The sequence below is a fragment of the Engystomops pustulosus genome, chromosome 8 (assembly GCF_040894005.1).
Source record: "Engystomops pustulosus chromosome 8, aEngPut4.maternal, whole genome shotgun sequence".
In the NCBI taxonomy this organism is placed as follows: domain Eukaryota; kingdom Metazoa; phylum Chordata; class Amphibia; order Anura; family Leptodactylidae; genus Engystomops; species Engystomops pustulosus.
The window spans coordinates 92,969,392-92,989,418 of record NC_092418.1 but is presented as its reverse complement, the minus strand read 5'-3'; the positions used below and the strand labels follow the sequence as shown (position 1 = coordinate 92,989,418).

At 44.9% G+C, this 20,027-nt stretch overlaps 1 protein-coding gene across 4 annotated transcripts in view; it reads left to right on the top strand.

Annotated features, from left to right (window-relative positions):
- LOC140075660 (bile salt export pump-like) overlaps window positions 1-17,299 on the top strand; it is a 266,222-nt gene extending 248,923 nt beyond the window's left edge. For 3 of the 4 annotated variants that reach the window (XM_072121807.1, XM_072121806.1, XM_072121810.1), the window contains 7 exons: window positions 2,602-2,805; window positions 5,846-6,087; window positions 6,317-6,473; window positions 7,580-7,777; window positions 8,126-8,332; window positions 13,812-13,958; window positions 15,996-17,299. In XM_072121807.1, the coding sequence (XP_071977908.1) occupies window positions 2,602-2,805; window positions 5,846-6,087; window positions 6,317-6,473; window positions 7,580-7,777; window positions 8,126-8,332; window positions 13,812-13,958; window positions 15,996-16,196 (1,356 nt within the window). In that variant the 3' untranslated portion in view covers window positions 16,197-17,299. The remainder of the gene's footprint in view (window positions 1-2,601; window positions 2,806-5,845; window positions 6,088-6,316; window positions 6,474-7,579; window positions 7,778-8,125; window positions 8,333-13,811; window positions 13,959-15,995) is intronic. The other variant, XM_072121811.1, reaches the window with a different exon arrangement.
- Window positions 17,300-20,027: the final 2,728 nt, after the last annotated feature.

Genomic DNA, 20,027 nt, shown 5'->3' with positions numbered 1-20,027 from the left:
CCAAATTCCTGACAATTGGCTAGTATATGCACTGCAGCAAGGACAGCCACCAGCAGATCAACCAGAAATAAAATATATATAACGCTATTGTAGGCGTAAGTAAGCCGTTTGGATTCTCCTTTGGCTATTTTCTAGCCAAGTATGAAAGCACACTGATGAGATGACGCTGAGTTATGAAAAAATAAACGTAAAATAAAAAGAAACTGCCAGACTGTGCCTAATTGAAATCAAACCCCTAATAAATTTTCCCACTTCGGTCTTTACGATGGATATGTGCGTCACTAAGCGCTAAACACAGCGGTCCCAAGTCTCACTCCAAATTCCTGACAATTGGCTAGTAAATGCACTGCAGCAAGGACAGCCACCAGCAGATCAACCAGAAATAAAATATATATAACGCTATTGTAGGCGTAAGTAAGCCGTTTGGATTCTCCTTTGGCTATTTTCTAGCCAAGTATGAAAGCACACTGATGAGATGACGCTGAGTTATGAAAAAATAAACGTAAAATAAAAAGAAACTGCCAGACTGTGCCTAATTGAAATCAAACCCCTAATAAATTTTCCCACTTCGGTCTTTGCGATGGATATGTGCGTCACTAAGCGCTAAACACAGCGGTCGCAAGTCTCACTCCAAATTCCTGACAATTGGCTAGTATATGCACTGCAGCAAGGACAGCCACCAGCAGATCAACCAGAAATAAAATATATATAACGCTATTGTAGGCGTAAGTAAGCCGTTTGGATTCTCCTTTGGCTATTTTCTAGCCAAGTATGAAAGCACACTGATGAGATGACGCTGAGTTATGAAAAAATAAACGTAAAATAAAAAGAAACTGCCAGACTGTGCCTAATTGAAATCAAACCCCTAATAAATTTTCCCACTTTGGTGTTTGAGGTGGATATGTGTGTCACTAAGAGCTAAACACAACGGTAGGAAGTCCCCCTGCAAATTCCTCACAATATGGTACTAGCTGCACTACTAGTGCCAGCAAGCCCAGCCACAAGCAAACAAAAAAAAAAAAAGTATAACGTTATTGTAGCCCTAAGAAGGGCTGTTGGGTTCTTGTTGAATCACTCCTGCCTAACACTATTCTAATAGAACACCCTAACGCTTTCCCTGACCAGCAGCAGCTCTCTCCCTAGCGGCATCCAGACACAGAATGATCCGAGCAGCGCGGGCAGCGGCTAGTCTATCCCAGGGTCACCTGATCTGGCCAGCCAACCACTGCTATCGACGTGTAAGGGTACCACGTCATGCTGGGTGGAGTGCAGAGTCTCCTGGCTTGTGATTGGCTCTGTTTCTGGCCGCCAAAAAGCAAAACGGCGGGAGCTGCCATTTTCTCGAGCGGGCGAAGTATTCGTCCGAGCAACGAGCAGTTTCGAGTACGCTAATGCTCGAACGAGCATCAAGCTCGGACGAGTATGTTCGCTCATCTCTAGTTAGCACCCATGATCAGTTCCCTAATAGGATTTTAAAATTCATATTCTAATTTTAGCTGGTCCCCTCATCAGTTCTCATAAAGTAGCAGTTCCCCTGGGGCCCTGCCTTCACCCAGCCAGGATCATTTCCTCATGCGTTATAAATTCTAAGAAGGATGCCGCCTGAAAAATGCAGCTCTGGCTCTCCAAAATTGGAAGGACCTGATCCCCCAGGATAAAGTAAAGATCTAATTAGAGTGGCTACATTTTTAGGGAGTCTCCAAGGCAAAAATTCATTTGTAAAGAACCAGGCCATTCCGGATAGGGGTCCAGGAGGTTGTTCATGACCTTCCAGTTTAGACAGATAAAATTTTTTGAGAAATTAGTTAATCCCTAAATATAATGTTGACCTGCTACTGACATGGATTGGTTCCATCCCTAATATACATTTCTGTTGTGATGTCATTACCGGGCCAGGATGAGCTGAGTAAAGTGGTACCGGGCAGTATCAGAATCGTTGCAGAGAAAGATAATTGTACTGATTAGGATGAAGCCTATTCCTCTGGTACCCATCTCCGTGACCGCAGACAAGTGCTAGGCCGCCAGCCACTAAGGGATCCAGCTGCCCCCAAGGCAGAAAAATTCTAGGTCCTGGTGGGGGATGTGGGGGATGGTATAGTAAAGGACAGTAGGCAATAAAGCCATTCAATGTATGATCATATTTCCCAAATTAGTCAATGAGGTCACGTTCTACCCATCCCTAATATACATTTCTGTTGTGATGTCATTACCGGGCCAGGATGAGCTGAGTAAAGTGGTACCGGGCAGTATCAGAATCGTTGCAGAGAAAGATAATTGTACTGCCAGGATGAAGCCTATTCCTCTGGTACCCATCTCCGTGACCGCAGACAAGTGCTAGGCCGCCAGCCACTAAGGGATCCAGCTGCCCCCAAGGCAGAAAAATTCTAGGTCCTGGTGGGGGATGTGGGGGATGGTATAGTAAAGGACAGTAGGCAATAAAGCCATTCAATGTATGATCATATTTCCCAAATTAGTCAATGAGGTCACGTTCTACCCATATGGAAATGGTACTATGGTGCTATGGGTAGCACATGGCAGTTTAAATAAGTTCCTGTGAAAGGTGCTTTTATCTTACTAATAATCCAATGTTCTTGGTTGCAGGCCACTGGATTACAGATTGGGATGATTGTGGATTCTTTAACCACCATCAGCGTAGCTCTCATCATCGCTTTCTCCTACAGCTGGAAGTTGAGTCTCGTGACTCTGTGCTTCCTGCCGTTCCTTGGGTTATCAGGGGCCCTGCAGGCGAAAATGCTTGGCAGGCTCGCTAGCCAAGATAAACAAGCGATGGAAGCAGCCGGAAGGGTATGTCTACTTATCTTTGTATAAGAGGAGGTCATACACACACATAAATGAGAGTCCCTGTGCAAGTACAGTATAGAGGGCCTTTCAATGGATATCACTTACCCCATAAAATACATTCGAAAAAGTCATTGAAAAAATACAAAAACTTAATATGGAGGGGTTGATTCAGGAGTTAGTCAAAATCTATGATGTTAGTCTGAACATGCTATTTAGATGGTTTGAAACTTGACATTACACTACGTATGTCTCTAGATTGCGTGCAGGTCCTAGGAGGCAGAGCTACACAGAGGTACAAGGGTACACCAACGACCCGAGACATGCGTTGCCGGATCACCGGTGACAGTAAACCCCCCCCCCCCCCCCTTTGACCTATTTCTTGGCCTGAAGAAACCTCTGAAGAACACAGCGGTCCAGAATGTTGTCTTCAGGCTCCCAAGATCTCTCCTCTGGCACAAACCCCTTCCAGTCGATAAGAAAGAACAGTTTCCCTTTAACTGACTTCATGTCCAGGATCTCCTTTACTTCAAAGACATTGGTGGAATCAGCCTCTGGAGAAGGAGGAGCTACTTCCCGGGAGAAGCGATTCAGGATGATAGGCTTTCGAGGGGAAATGTGGAAGGAGTTCGGGATGCACATGGTGGGAGAAAGACAAAGCTTGTAAGCCATGGGCTTAATGCCCTTCAGCACCTCGAATGGACCAAGGAAACAAGGGCTGAGTTTGTAGCTTGGAATCTTCAGCCGGACATATCTGGAGGACAGCCACACTTTATCAACCGGAGAGAAGACTGGGGGAGACCTCAGTTTTTATCAACCTGGGCTTTAGTGCAGGCGGACACCCGAAGTAGAGACTGACAAGCTTGCTCCCTGATAGATCTGAGGTCTTGTACCAAGTCTTCCATGGCGGGAACATCAGGAGCATGGAGAGAGGAAGAGGTGGGCGTGGAGAAGGCAGCACTCAGAGAATTATAGGAGAATTCCGCTCAATGTAACAGGTTGGACCAATCGTCCTGGTGCACAGAAATAAAGTGCCACAGATAGCAGCCCAGAGTCTTACTCTCTCCACTTGCCCGTTAGACTATGGATGACAGGCTGAGGAAAGGTCCAGTTTTATTTGAAGTTGGTTGCACAACAAACTGGACCCTTTGGTCTGAGACTATGTGCTGAGGAAGTCCATAAACCGGAATATGTGGAGAAATAACAAGCTGGAAAGATGAGGAGCTGACAGCAGACCAGGCAGAAGTACGAAGTGGGACATCTTAGAAAAACTGTCTGTGACCACCCAGATGACGGTATTACTGTGAGAAATTGCAACGGTAACAAAATCCGTGGACAAGTGAGTCCACGGGAAGCTGGGTATAGGCAGTGGCAGGAACAGACCTGCTGGCTTGGGATGTGATGACTTATTTCATGCACAGGGAGCACAGGAACTCACAAAGTCTCGTACATCCTAGACCAGACCTGGCCACCACTAGAAACGAGAGATGAGAGCATCAGATCTCTGCACTCCAAGGTGCCCAGCTACACGAGAGCAATGTCCCCAAGATAATATTCGATTCTGAAGGGCAGGTTGGACATAGGTCTTGCTAGGAAGAATTTGCCGTAGATCCACAGGAGCGGCAACAACAAGCCGTTAAGGAGGAACGATATGTCGAGGAGCTGGTTCGTACCCAATTACATCAGAGGTATGAGAGAGGGCATCTCTGCTGGTGGGAAATAGATCAGGAAGTTGAAGGGAGAGTAGAAGAGGGACCATCAAGCCTGTCGTGGATTGAGGCATTGAGTGGTCTGGGGATACAGGAGATTTTTTTGGTCAGTATAAATACAGACCGAATGACAAGCCCCTTCCACAAGATACCACCACTCTTCCAAGGCAAGCTTTATGGCCAGAAGCTCCCGATCACCACTCTTTTGGTGTATTAAGCTTTGCATACAGGTGATTGGCCTTTAGGCCCCTGAGGACTGATCATACATGAACCTGATGGGATTCTTCGACAGCAGAGGACACCAGGATAACTTCCAGACAGACAATGATATAGGTATATAGCAGATCTCTGAAAATGTTGTTAACAAACTCATGGAATATGGCTGGTGCGTTACAGACTCCAAAGGGCATGAGGAAATACTTGAAGTGTCCATCATGAGTATTGAAGATGGTCTTCCATTCGTCACCCTCACAGATGCGGTTGAGATTATATGCCCCGCATAGGTCTAATTTGGTGAAGACCTTGGCTCCACCTAGGTGGTTGAAGAGCTCCGTGATCAGAGGCAGTGGGTAGCGGTTCTTTACAGTGATTTTTTTAAGTGATAATCTATGCATGGAGTGCCATCCTTCTTGTCCACGAAGAAGAACCCAGCAGTGGCAGGGGAAGAGGACTTGCTGCGGCGGATTAACACCAGGTTGCTTCACAGGCGCGACTTGCTTGTGGTAGCACCCAAGGCGAGGTACAGGACGGCAGGCAGAGTCACAGTCAAAGTCAGGCAGAGGTCAGGACCGGCAGCACAGGATCGGAGTCGGAAACGTAGCAAATTTTTTAAGGCAGGTGGCAAAGCATCGAGTTCAGGAAATGAAGCAGAGGTCACAACGGGTAAATCACAAGAGTATCAATAATTATGCTTTCTCTAAGGCAACTGGGCACAAAGATCCAGCAGAAGTCACAGGAAGAGGAAGGCTATCTAACAAGGCAGCGGCTGGCCAGCCCTAATTAGTGGCGCGCTGGCCCTTTACATCTCACAGAGCTAGCATGCCCGCCCTAGGGGAAGGGGAAGTGTGTGGCGGACCACAGGCGGTGTCGCTGGAACGTGGACAGATGAATAAGACTGCAGCCACCGTGTACATGGGTCATGGATCGCAGGAGCACCAGTGACACACACATTAAACTATAGGCAGAACTTATCTATTGCAATTCCTACTGCACGGCCTGAGGGGACATTTCTTTAAAGGGGTTGTTGGGGTTGTAATATAGATAACCCATCTGCAGTTGATGGCAACACACGGCAGAAAAACTACTGTGTGTGCTCATTTTTTAATGTTTTCCTGTAGATTTCCAGTGAGGCTCTTGGAAACATTAGAACAATTGCCGGAATTGCCAAAGAAAAGAGATTTGTTGAAATGTATGAGGAGCAGCTGGAGGCGCCGTACCAAGCAGCCATCAAGAAAGCCAACGTCTATGGATTGTGCTTTGGTTTTGCTCAGTGTATTGTTTTCATCTCAAATGCAGTCTTATACAGATATGGAGGATATTTGGTAGAAGTGGAAGGACTTCCCTACAACTTTGTGTTCAGGTATTTATATTTAGTGCTAAGCATAAAGAACTATGTAAAGTTAGTTTCCAACTTAATTATTGTGATCTATCCATGCTTTATCAGAATCACATCTATAGGGGGTCTAACAGTCAGGGTGAACTTCTTCCGGCACCTGAAGCAAAACAAATGATGCAGCCAGAACAATAGGGATTCATATGCAAAAACTACATGAAGATATCTAGCTACCCCTGTGTGTGTCTTATTCTAGGGTCATATTTTCTGTCGTGACCAGCGGATCAGCCTTGGGAAGAGCTTCATTTTATACTCCAGACTACGCCAAAGCTAAAATAGCTGCTGCCCATTTCTTTAAGCTGGTTGATCGTGTCCCCAAAATTAGTGTCTATGAAGATATTGGAGATAAATGGGTATGTGACTTTTTTGTTTAAGAACAAAAGAAGTGCGGGATTTGTGATTTTGGTATTTCATTATGTAAATTAGGATTCATTGCCTTTCTAATAGAACGAAGCACATTACAAAAGTGCAGTAAGTGTTATCCTTGTCTTCTTAGTGGCTGGATTTCCATTTGTAATATTCAGGGCTCAAAAACTCTGTAGATAGATGTTAAATGAAAACATTTTATCTACTTATAGAGCCCACTAGGGGGAGCTTTAGAGGCTATAGTTCCATAAAGATTTTGGTGGGACAATAAAACTGTCAAAGCTTCATTACTACAAGCAGTACTTGTGAATGTGGCAGCATTACTATATGCAACTCCAATGCGAGAAGGACTCAGGGGATCACAAAGATTAAGGCTACATTCACATGATGTATGCCTGTAGTACGGCGGGCATACATCGGCGCTACGGAGAGGAGCAGGGGATGAGGGCTGCTCACCCCCGCCCCTCTCCATAGGGAGATACAGCGCACGGCGCCGTATCATGGGAAAGGATAGGACATGTCCTATCTTTTCCCGGGCTACGGAGCGGTACGGTGCCGCACGTGAGTACAGGGCCGTGAGCCCATAGAAATGTATGGGGGACGTATATCGGCCGTACATACGTCGGCCGTATATACGTCCCCCATACATGTGTGTGAATGTAGCCTAATTCCGCTGTAAATCTGCTAAAAAAGGGGAAACTTCACTGTAAGAGAAAGCCACAAAAAAGTCACATAAATAAAATTGTCTCCTCAACTACTCCTAGTGGTGACTTCAGGCAACTTTAACTGCATGACTGTATTGAGGGGAACACAGGATTTGGAGTTAAGTATCACAAAGACAACCAACAACTTTTCCCCAGCAATGGCTTCCCATTGTCCTTGGGCTGTGGCTACCTCTGAAGCTTAATCTCATTAAATTTAATAGGATTGAGCTTTAATATCAAACACAACCCATGGACAAACATAAAGCCACTTTATAACTAAAAAATAGACTCAAAGTTTCAATTCAGGATGATCCCTTAAATTAGAATTGTCATAATTGGAGTCCATTCATTTTGTAAACACTCACTAAATGTAACTTTTATTTCATCAGAGTGACTTTAAAGGAAGCATTGACTTTATTGATTGCAAGTTCACATACCCGACCCGTCCTGATATCCAAGTACTCAATGGTCTGAATGTTTCCGTGAAGCCAGGACAGACCCTTGCACTTGTGGGAAGCAGTGGATGTGGAAAGAGCACCAGTGTGCAGCTTCTCGAGCGCTTTTATGACCCAGACATGGGCACAGTTGTACGTACTGCATTATATGCTCATTTGCTCATATTAATTGTAAATGTGAACACACATTTCCCTTTCTTCCTTTACTTGACTCCTGTCAGAATCCTTCCATTCCTTATAAACTTACCTTCATTCTGAAAAGTGAGCGGTAAGTGACTGAGGAGTCCTAAAATTGAGTCTCCACCACCAATCCTTCCTTTACATGATCACACTTTCAAGATCTGAACACAGCTTGAGATTTGGGTCTGTCTGACCAAAATTTAAGGTTTATGTAACTCTACATACTAGCATGAAGAAAGTCTCTCCTGGGTCTTCTAATGATCTCACTGCTGATGTCATCTTTAAACCTTCCCCATACAGTTGATCGACGGCCATGTCTGCCAGAACATCAATGTTGCATTTCTCCGTTCTAAAATTGGAATTGTGTCTCAGGAGCCAGTGTTATTTGACTGCAGCATTGCTGACAACATAAAGTATGGTGACAACTCCAAGCAAGTGACCATGGACCAAGTAATAGAGGCATCAAAGAAAGCGCAGCTACATGAGTTTGTTATGGGTCTACCAGACGTGAGTATCTTTATGTAGTCCCCTGTCAATGTAATGATTGTTATGGATGACAACTACCAATACATACATTGTCCTACAAGATTTGAGAAGAACACTAAAAAGTTAGTGATGATGGATTGTCCTTTAGGAAAGGAGCCGGTCAGGTCAGACTGGACCATCCTTTGGCGGGTCTCTGTCCTCCAGAACCTGAGTGAATATTAGCTGTCACCACTCCTCATCTATAAGGCTGACAAGACACCTTGCATAGACTATGCCCAATATTCAAGAGTCCTTCCCTAAAAAACCCTTGGGAGCCGCTTTGGTCAATTTAATGGAGGCTTTTCCCTCTGATAAGTTCCCCACTAGAATAGTATGGACTGGCCAACAAAGTTTTAGCCCTGAAAATCAGTATAATAAATATTGCCTGATGAAATGTTACTGCTTTCTGTATCTATGGAAAATCCCTTCAAAGAAATGTACGTGAAACTGTCAGGTTCGCTGGAGAGAATGCTGGTACTTCTGGTTCTTCTGGTGGTGCTAGCAGTGTTCTCCAACCTCCAGCGCGTGTCCGCGCAAACTCCTCCTCTCGTCCCGGGCAGCGGCTGCTAAGATCTCGCGCTGTCTAGGAGTTGTGTTCTGAACTGCTGACTTGTGGTACCTCTGCATGGTGCCTGCTATTGTGCTTGGTTATTCTGCACCATGAGGGGTTAATTCTCAGTAGTTGTCCAGCTCCTATCAGGTTCTGGAGGTGGGGTTCTGGCTGCATAAATTGCAGCCTCACTAGTCACCTGTGCCAGTGTTTGAAATCCCTTATCCACTCGCTCAGCATTAGGTTTGACTTGCTCTGTATCTGTATCTGTATCGTTGTTGACCTCGGCTCGTTTTTGACATTGACTCTTTGCCTACTGATTTTGCTATTGACGTACCCTCTCGTTGTGACTCCGGCTAGTTAACCATTCTTTTGTGTTTTATGTTTGTCAGTCTGTTTGTGTTTCCCTTCCCACACTTAGCAGTGTATTTCGAGTCTTCAAGTAGTCGCCCCACGGTTTAAAACCATTCTTTTGTGTTTTATGTTTGTCAGTCTGTTTGTGTTTCCCTTCCCACACTTAGCAGTGTATTTCGAGTCTTCAAGTAGTCGCCCCACGGTTTAGCGTGGGGGGGGGGCTATAGGAAGGGACAGAGGTTGGGGCAAGCTCAGGGCACACTATGCCCTGTCTTTTGTGTTACCCAATCCTAACAGAAACACTGGCCACACATAGGTCTGCATCCTGTATCCGACCTGCTACATTCTCTCCTCCCATGGAGCCTTTGTCAGCTGTGGTCGCTCAGGTCCAGACCCTAACTCAGCTTGTTCAGGATCTAGCTTCCCATCTCCAAATTCAGGTATCTATGCAGGTTCCACGGCAGACACCACCGCAGGATCCACTGCCACCCATGCCTGAACCTAAGGTTCCTCTCCCTGACTTGTTTTTTGGTGACCTTAAGAAATTTTTTTCATTTCGGGAGGGCTGTAAACTTTATTTTTCTTTACGTCCTCGTTCTTCGGGCACAGAGACTCAAAGGGTGGGCGTGGTAATTTCCCTGTTGCGTGGGGATCCGCAAAATTGGGCCTTCTCTCTCCCACCTGACTCTCCATCCCGTTCTTCTCTTGACACTTTTTTTTCTGCTTTAGGCCAGATTTATGACGAACCTGACGGCCGAGCACTGGCAGTTTCCCACCTTAGATCTCTGTGTCAGGGAAAACGGACAGCAGAAGATTATTGTGCCCAGTTCAGACAGTATGTGACTGACTCGCAATGGAATGACTGCGCCCTAAAAGACCAATTTATGTCCGGACTGTCAGACTGAGTACAGGACTTAGTCTTAGCTTGTGCCGAGCCTCAGACATTAGATGATGCTATGACTCTGGTCATCCGAGTTGATCGTCGCCTAAGATCCAGGTGATCACCTCTGGTGTCCTCTGACTGTCAGCCAGTGGCCAGTCTGTCTCCAGGTAATCCAGAATGGGAATCCATGGAGCTGGATAGCATCTCTCCTGCACAGCGGAAGCAACATCGAATAAGACGCCATCTTTGTTTCTGCTGTGGAAGTCCTGATCATCAGATACACACCTGTTCCAAGAGGCAGCAGCAGGAAAACTTCCGCTCCTAAGCAGTAGTCGGGGGACTGCTTAGGAGCTCAGGTACTCCCAATTGTGTCTAGAATGTATTTACCTTGTACGGTTACGTTTCAGTCTGTTTCCTGCACTGGTCGCGCCTTTTTGGATTCAGGTGCTGCATCTAATTTAATTGATTATAATTTTGTCTCTCAGTTTTGCATGTCATTGATTCCTTTGTCCACTCCTATCCAGATGTCGGGTGCGGATTTGACCCCTCTACAGGCAGGGTTGATTAAATTCCGAACCCCGCAGATAAAACTTATGGTAGGAGCTATGCATGTAGAATGGTGTTCTTTCCTAGTTATGGAAAACTTGTCTGAAAATGTCATTCTTGGTCTACCCTGGCTCCGGATCCATAATCCGGTAATTAATTGGGAAACTCTGGAGCTGGTTCACTGGGGTCCTCACTGTAAGGATCACCTGACCAGAGTTTCATTATGTACAGTGGTGGCGGAAGATCAGAGTCTTCCAGGTTTTCTCTCTGATTACTCAGATGTGTTTTCAAAACCCTTGTCCCAAGTCCTTCCTCCTCACAGGGGGTTTGATTGTAAAATTGACCTTCTTCCTGATGCTAGATTACCTAAGGGTCGTATATATAACCTGTCGGTACCAGAACGGGAGGCACTGAAGAGTTATATTGATGAGAGTTTGACAATCGGACATATCCGTCCCTCTGAGTCGCCCACTGGGGCCGGGTTCTTTTTTGTTGAGAAAAAAGATGGTGGTTTACGGCCGTGTATTGATTATCGAGAATTAAATAAGATAACAGTAAAAAACTCAGGTCCTCTCCCCTTGATCCCGGATCTCTTAAATCAGGTTTCTGGGGCCCAAGTTTTCTCTAAATTAGATCTCAGAGGGGCTTATAACCTGATTCGGATCCGAGAAGGGGATGAGTGGAAAACCGCATTTAATACACCTTTGGGACACTTTGAATACCTGGTTATGCCCTTTGGTTTGAGTAATGCCCCAGCGGTTTTTCAAGGGTTTATGAACTCCATCTTTCATGATTACATTGGTGTGTTTATGGTGGTGTATCTAGACGATATCTTGATTTTCTCTCCTGATATGGTTTCTCACCAGCAACATCTCCGTCAAGTACTTACCAGGTTACGCAAAAACCATCTCTTCGCTAAACTGGAAAAGTGTGTTTTTTGTGTCCAAAAAGTTTTCTTTTTAGGTTATGTTGTTACTCCCTCTGATGTACAGATGGATCCGAGTAAGGTTCAGGCGCTCACGGACTGGGTTCGGCCTACCAATCTTAAGGCCTTACAACGTTTTTTGGGTTTCGCTAACTATTATCGGAACTTTATTAAGAACTTTTCCGTGATCGCCAAACCCCTCACGGATCTAACTCGTAAGGGTGCTGATCCAAACAATTGGTCCCCTGCCGCTTGCTCTGCGTTTGAAACTTTAAAAGCGGCATTCTCGTCAGCCCCAGTTTTGGTTCAACCTGACCTCTCTCAGCCATTTGTTGTAGAGGTAGATGCCTCCGAGGTTGGAGTAGGTGCAGTGTTGTCTCAGGGGTCCTCCACTCTCACCAGACTCAGACCCTCTGCATATTTCTCTAGAAAGTTTTCTTCTTGTGAGAGGAATTATGATATTGGTAATCGAGAGCTCCTTGCCTTTAAGTGGGCATTTGAAGTCTGGCGACACTTTTTGGAGGGAGCTCTTCATCCGATAACTGTGCTCACGGATCATAAGAACTTAGTATATTTGGATACTGCTAAGCGCTTGAACTCGCGTCAGGCTAGGTGGGCCTTGTTTTTCTCTCGCTTTAATTTTGTGGTCACCTACCGACCGGGGTCAAAAAATGCAAAGGCTGATGCCTTGTCCCGTAGCTTCGGGACTCCTGAGCTTCCAGAGACTACGGACAGTAATATTTTGTCTCCAGGTGTTGTGTTGGCAGCTGTCTCCTCCCACCTCTCCTCTCAAATTTTAGCAGGACAAAAACATTCCTCGGGCGGAAGCTATTACATCCAAGTTGCGCACGCTCTGGTCACAAGTTCAGCAAAATATTCAGAGGGCACAAAATTCTATGGTCCAACAGGCTCAGAGAAGGCGCACTAACTCCAATACGTTTGTGGTGGGGGATAAAGTATGGTTATCCACAAAAAATCTTAAATTGAAGGTCCCCTCTTTGAAGTTTCCGCCCAGGTTCGTTGGTCCTTTTGTTGTTACTCAAATTGTTAAACCGGTTTCCTTCAAGGTTACTCTTCCAGCAGGGTGGCGGGTTCATAACACCTTCCATAAGAGTCTCCTGAAGCGCTATGTTGAGCCTGTTTTGCCTCTTCCTGACCCTCCTCCTCCATCTAGTGTGGAGGGGAATCTGGAGTTTGAGGTGGAAAAGGTCTTGAATTCCAGATGGGTAGGTAACTCCCTGCAGTACCTGGTCCACTGGAAAGGTTTTGGTCCTGAGGATAGGTCTTGGGTTCCGGCTAGAGATGTTCATGCTCCGCGGTTACTCAGGTTGTTTCATCAGGCCTATCCTCAGAAGCCATCTTTGCGATCTAGGGGTCCGAAGGCCCCCCGTCAGGGGGGGGGGTACTGTCAGGTTCGCTGGAGAGAATGCTGGTACTTCTGGTTCTTCTGGTGGTGCTAGCAGTGTTCTCCAACCTCCAGCGCGTGTCCGCGCAAACTCCTCCTCTCTTCCCGGGCAGCGGCTGCTAAGATCTCGCGCTGTCTAGGAGTTGTGTTCTGAACTGCTGACTTGTGGTACCTCTGCATGGTGCCTACTATTGTGCTTGGTTATTCTGCACCATGAGGGGTTAATTCTCAGTAGTTGTCCAGCTCCTATCAGGTTCTGGAGGTGGGGTTCTGGCTGCATAAATTGCAGCCTCACTAGTCACCTGTGCCAGTGTTTGAAATCCCTTCTCCACTCGCTCAGCATTAGGTTTGACTTGCTCTGTATCTGTATCTGTATCGTTGTTGACCTCGGCTCGTTTTTGACATTGACTCTTTGCCTACTGATTTTGCTATTGACGTACCCTCTCGTTGTGACTCCGGCTAGTTAACCATTCTTTTGTGTTTTATGTTTGTCAGTCTGTTTGTGTTTCCCTTCCCACACTTAGCAGTGTATTTCGAGTCTTCAAGTAGTCGCCCCACGGTTTAGCGTGGGGGGGGCTATAGGAAGGGACAGAGGTTGGGGCAAGCTCAGGGCACACTATCCCCTGTCTTTTGTGTTACCCAATCCTAACAGAAACAGTTAGAATACCGAGATTTCCTTATAATTGAAGTTTATGTTTTCCCATAAGAAAAAAATAAGTATTGACTCATTACTTATTTGTAACCATTTTATATCCAGGGGATTATTTAGATAATGACTATAAATGGTGTTTCTTACAGAAATATAACACCAATGTAGGAGCTCATGGATCGCAGCTTTCTCGTGGTCAGAAGCAACGTATCGCCATTGCCAGAGCCATTGTCCGGGACCCTAAAATCCTTCTACTTGACGAAGCCACATCAGCACTTGATACAGAGAGTGAGAAGGTAATGGCTTTCATTCCATTTTGCCTAATATAGAAATCCTGGGGGACATGTGTCATGCTGGTGAACGTGGCATCAACATAGACATCAACCTAGAACTGTGTAATTCTTAATTTCTAGTGGCATTGTTATTAGACAATGTTTTGGCCATACTCTACAGGGCCTGGGGCACACAAACGTGCTGTGATTGGGAGTCTTTGCCTCAGTGAATTATGGACGAAGGTAGCGCCACCACTGTAACAGTTCACAGACAGGAAGAAAAAAGGAAAAATCGGATCGCTCACCCAATCACCTGATGATCCTCCTGCATCTTTATCCTGTGGTGGTGCACGCCGTCAGATCCTTGACTGTAAAAATCCTCAAGCTCGGCAAAAGAATAGTTGCAGGCGGCACTCAGGAGAACCACACCGGAATAAGTGCAAACATGTTCTTTTTATTTGGCTTCGTGCAATATTACATGGATAAAAAGAACGCGTAAGATCGACGCGTTTCGACGTTTAGAACGTCTCACCCAAGTTCACAGACAGGGACTCCTTCCACAATATTTCAGCATGATGCAAGGATTCCCATCCACTGCACTGTGCTTGGTCCATAAGATCTGACAAGTGCACAAATCACTTTCCACTGAACGATTACGTTTGTCTGCAGGTAGCGAAAGAAGGTAAAGTGATGTGACTTAGCATAAAGGAATAAGCGTCAAATTGTCCATCATTTTGGTGCAAATAAGTTGTCTAAAGTGAGCAAACCAAGAGGTGTCATGCATGTTGACAATAATGGGGGTCATTTACTAGGGGCCCGATTCGCGTTTTCCCGACGTGTTACCCGAATATCTCGGATTTGCGCCGATTTCCCCTGAATTGCCCCGGCATTTTGGCGCACGCGATCGGATTGTGGCGCATTGGAGCTGGCATGCACGCGACGGAAATCGGGGGGCGTGTCCAAACGAAAACCCGACGGATTCAGAAAAAACGCCGCATTTAAAAAAAAAATGTGTCGCGGAGCTTGCACTTACCTTCACTAGGAATAGGCCAGTGAACTTGAGTGCGTTCCAATGCTCTTCAGCGCAGCAGCGCCACCTGGTGGATGTCGGAAGAACTGCCTTAATGAATCCCGGCCGGACCCGAATCCACCGCAGAGAACGCGCGGCTGGATCGCGAATGGACCGGGTAAGTAAATCTGCCCCAATGTCTTGAGATGAACCAAATTCATCACTTTTAGCATCTATCTTAAAGAGGACCCTTCACCACCTCACTCATGTAGAGATTATCATACCATCCCGTAGGGGCGGCTACACAGATTCAGGGGCACTTTGAATTTTCCTTCTAGCCCCTGCAGTTGCGGAGATATCATTCCCAGTGTTTGACCATTGTAATCAGTGTTTGGTCAGAGAGGAGGAGCTGGGGCTGGAGGCGTGTGTTATGCTAATCTTCTCTTATACTGTCCAATCAGTGGCAGGCAATGTCAGAGAAGCTACTATGAATATTGAGCTGTGAGTTTTTTCTATGTTCATCTAATGGCTGTGTTCACACACATTCTGCTAATATTCTCTTGACATTGTGTTAACATAATCACAATGTTTTGTCAGTTTTGCTTGCGGTTTCATTTACGCGGCGTTTGCGTCGTGTTTACACTGCATTTGCGACACAGTTACTTTTACATGGCGTGTGAATTACGTTTACTTTTACACAACATTTGTGTAACATTTACACTAACACAGCGTTTGCATCACGGTTATGCTTACGCAGTATTCGCATCACGTTTACGCGTCATTTGCATCACGTTTGCGAGGCGTTTGCGTCACATTTACACTTACACACCACTTGTGGCACGTTTGCGCTTATGCAGCGTTTGCGTCATGGATACGCAAACACAGATTATAATAGTCACATCTCGGGACTAATAGCTCTGCAACCGTGGGGGCTAGAAGGAAAATTCAAAGTGCCTGTGAATCTATGTAGCAGCCCCTACAGAATGGTATGATAATCTCCATATAAGTGAGGTTTTTTTCAACCTAATAAACCCCCAATTTTGTGCTTCCAGACGGTTCAAGCCGCCCTAGACCACGCAAGAGAAGGACGCACATGTATCGTCATTGCCCATCGATTGTCCACTATTCAGAACTCGGACATCATTGCCGTCATGTCTCAGGGGATTGTCATTGAGAAAGGAAATCACGACGAACTAATGGAGAAGAAAGGAGCCTACTACAAGCTGGTCACCACTGGAGCACCTATTAGTTAATGCTCATGTGCTGCATTGTCATAGATTATTACAACTTCATTCTTTACAATGAAGATACAGTGGTGACTATAAGCAAGGTATAGCATGTAGTTGGGAGGCCATAGGTCAGACTATACTATATATACTATAGCATTTACATGTAAAGAGCCAATGGCAGGTCCTCTGGTAACCCCAGCTATTCATCTCTATCCTACATGATGGATATTTCATACCAACATAGTCATGGTCATGGTCAAAAGGAGGAAACTTGTTCCTGCTGTTTCTTGGCATCAGGATTTACACAAATGTATAGACAGAGTACGAATTCTACATTTATAATGGGGAAGACGTATCGAATTTACTAAAGAGATGAAAAAAATTTAGTTAATAATTGGCTGTTAAAGGATCCAGTGATCATTTTCAATTATTTTTACATAATTTCCTCCATTGCCTGGATCGGAAATATATAAGATATATATTTATTGATATATGTACATGTATGTTTAATTTTGATTATTTAGGTAAATATATAGATATTTTGAATATTGGAAATTGCAAATAAAGTCTCTTGATGTGTTTAGATTAGGTAGAGGGGTTATTTAATGAATAACTGTTATCCCAAGCTCCATGTAAGGCTATTAATGGAAATTTTAAAGTAATTTGCAATGTTTTTTCGAATTTGGCTTCCCCGTTGTTGCTGCTCCTATTCTGTCCTACTGGAAACTCTGGACACAATCAGTCTCCTTCCCCCTCTGGCAGCTGAAAATATCGCCCCTTTTTACTTTAGGAGTCTTCTATACTATATTGCAAAGTTCTGTAGATGTTCCTTTCCTGACATGCAGGGCAAAATGAGTTTCTATTTGTTGATTCAGAGGAAATTACTGTGTAGAAACAATATGATATTTAACAGTGGGTGAGACACTGTTAATGATTACATTTTGGCTGCCTATAGCCCTCACTAGGGGGAGTTTTGTATATTATTGAATACATCATACATTGCCTTTAATATATAATTGGCTCTTTCACTTCTCCTAGTGGTGGATACAATTAGCTTTTAATATGGGTACAAAGTATGTGGAGCTCAGACTTCTTGAGTCTGAATGCACATGAAAAGCTACAAATAATTTTTTTTTTCTGCATACTAAAGGCAATTAACTATATATATATATATATATATATATATATATATATATATATATATATATATATATTATTAGCTAAATAAAATCTATTAATTTAGTTTGCTAAATTTGAACAGAATATTTTAGGTATCATAATAAACAAGATAACATTTTGTCTGGTTCATTCGTGGATTGTGTAGGTTGATTTGATCAATAAATGACTAGAAGTAGCTGTTGTTTGCTGTTGTTTTGTTTTTTTCAGTTACATACGTTTTGCATTGTGGATTCTGTACCCCATTTTACTTAAAGGGGTTTCCCTAAAGTATTTAAGTTATCCCTTATACAGAGGATACCTAACTGATCAATGAGAGTCTGACTACTGCAACTCCCAGCTCTCCAGATAATGGGGATCCTGTTCTCAGTTAGGGTGGAGCAGCAGGATGAGCATGTGCCCTGCTGCTCCCTCCAATGTCTATGAGGTCAGAGAGAGTTGAGCGCTGTGCTCTGCTATTTCCGACATTCCTATACAATTGAATGGAGGGGCAGGCATGATCAGCTCCAGGTTTCAGTAGGCCCCTTGGTGACAGAGCCTCAGTGGACCCCTTTGCAGTGAACTCACAAGAGGCATTAAAAATTCAGAAACTAAAATCGTCTCCTGTTCCCTAAAATATTCCCTAGTTTATCATCCCAAACAGCTGCCTCATGGTTATTTTATATAAATCCCTTTCACCCCCCCTATGGATTCATTAGATACAGTACCTCCTCACCCCCATGGATTCCTTATGTAAAGCCTTATGTGGGCCCCCCAGGAGTTCCGGCACTTGCCCGGTTATGCATAGATCCCTACTATCTGGATTGCTGGTTGTCCTGTTCTCGTGATCGGATTGGAGCTGTCAGATCCTCATCAATCAGCTAGTTACAGTATCTCTTATGCAGTTCCCATTTCAGCAAATTATTGTTATTGTTTTTATGATAAAAAGTTATATAATTTTCCCATATACTTTCTGTATTAATTCTTTACTGTTTTCTAGATCTCTGCTTGCTGTCATCCTATAGGAAGCTTCTATGTTTACTTCTAGTGGACAGAAATCTGACCATGGTCACACAGGTGCACGGCTCATTATATCACAGAGAGTAATCGGACTTGTGTGACCAGGGACAGATTTCTGTCCACTAGTAGTAAACATAGCAGTTTTCCATAGAATGACAGCAAGCAGAGATCCAAAAACCTGTAAGCAATTGATACAGAAAGTATATTGGAAAGTTGTATAACTTTTTAGTATAAAAATAATCACATAAAAGGGGTTTTCCCACAAACTAAAGTTAGGCCCTATCTTGGGGGTCCCACTGTCTTCTGAATGTCTTCTTACGTCCCCCAACTGTCTTCTGAATGTAGCCTTTGCAACACTCCTGACAATGCATAAGCAGGCTGGTAGTTGCAAATAGCACCCTCTCCAGGTCAGGAGCTCTTTAGGAAGGTTCTAGAATCTGAGTGATTGTGTAATTGCAGCTGTAGATACTGCCTGGCAAGGCAACAGTTAACTTGTGTATGTAATTGTCCAATGATATGTCTGTTATGCAAGCTGGAAGGTGATTGGAGAGGTGCTAACACGTGACCAGTTCAGTCAGTCAGGAGACAATGGGGCAGATTTACTTACCTGGTCCATTCGCGATCCATCGGTGCGTTCTCTGAGGAGGATTTGGGTCTTCCAGCGATGCACTAAGGTAGTTCCCCCCATGTCCACTAGGTGTCGCTGCTGCGCTAAATTGCATCGGAGTGCACTGAAGTTCACCGTCCTACCCCGGGTTCAGGTAAGCGTGTGTCAAGCGACACTTTTTTTTTTAAATGTGGCGGTTTTCCGAATCTGTCTGGTTTTCCTACAGTCGATGCTCCACAATCCGATCACGTGCACCAAAATCCCGGGGCAATTCAGTGGAAATCGGCGCAAAAACTGAAAAATTCGGGTAACCCACCGTAAAAACGCGATTTGGGCCCTTAGTAAATGACCCCCAGTGTGTGCAGCACACCCTCAGTGCTGTCTCAGCCAATCCCAGGAACTCAGGCCTACTTCCTTTCACACAGAGCAAGTCCAGAGACTTAAAGAGGACCTGTCACCCAATTTATCGGCACTAGGACCTGCTTACTAAAGTAAGCGGCTCCTAGTGCTTGATCAAACGCCGCAGTGTTAGAGTGATAGAGGAAACCTCCGGTAACGCTATAAAACACTGCAGCGGGGTACAATGTAATTGTCAGACACCGCGCAAAGCTGTCCGACGTATTCATGAGGGGGCGGGGTTGGGGCGTGGCTAGGGGCAGTGACTGCCGCCTAGCGTGCGGCAGTCACTACCGGCATATGGAGCGAGCGGGGCGGTCCGGGGAAAAGGCAGAGCCTCGGACTGCCCCCTCATGAATACATCGGACAGCTTTGCAAGTTGTCTGATGATTACACTGTAACCCGCCGCAGTGTTTGATAGCGTTACCGGAGGTTTTACTTTAGTAAGCAGCTCTTAGTGCCGAAAATTTAGGTGACGGGTCCTCTTTAAGCCCAGAACTGCAGCTTCCACCACTTGTACTGCAATCTGAAAAACTGAACATGTGGTTGCACTCTCACTCATAGATCCAGGAACCGTGACTGTGGTAATCTTCTTACTTAAATAATCCTAATAAGCCTAAAGGGCTCTTAGGGGTGTTTTCGAAGCTCCACAGGCTGTTACACTGTTTCCCTGCCGC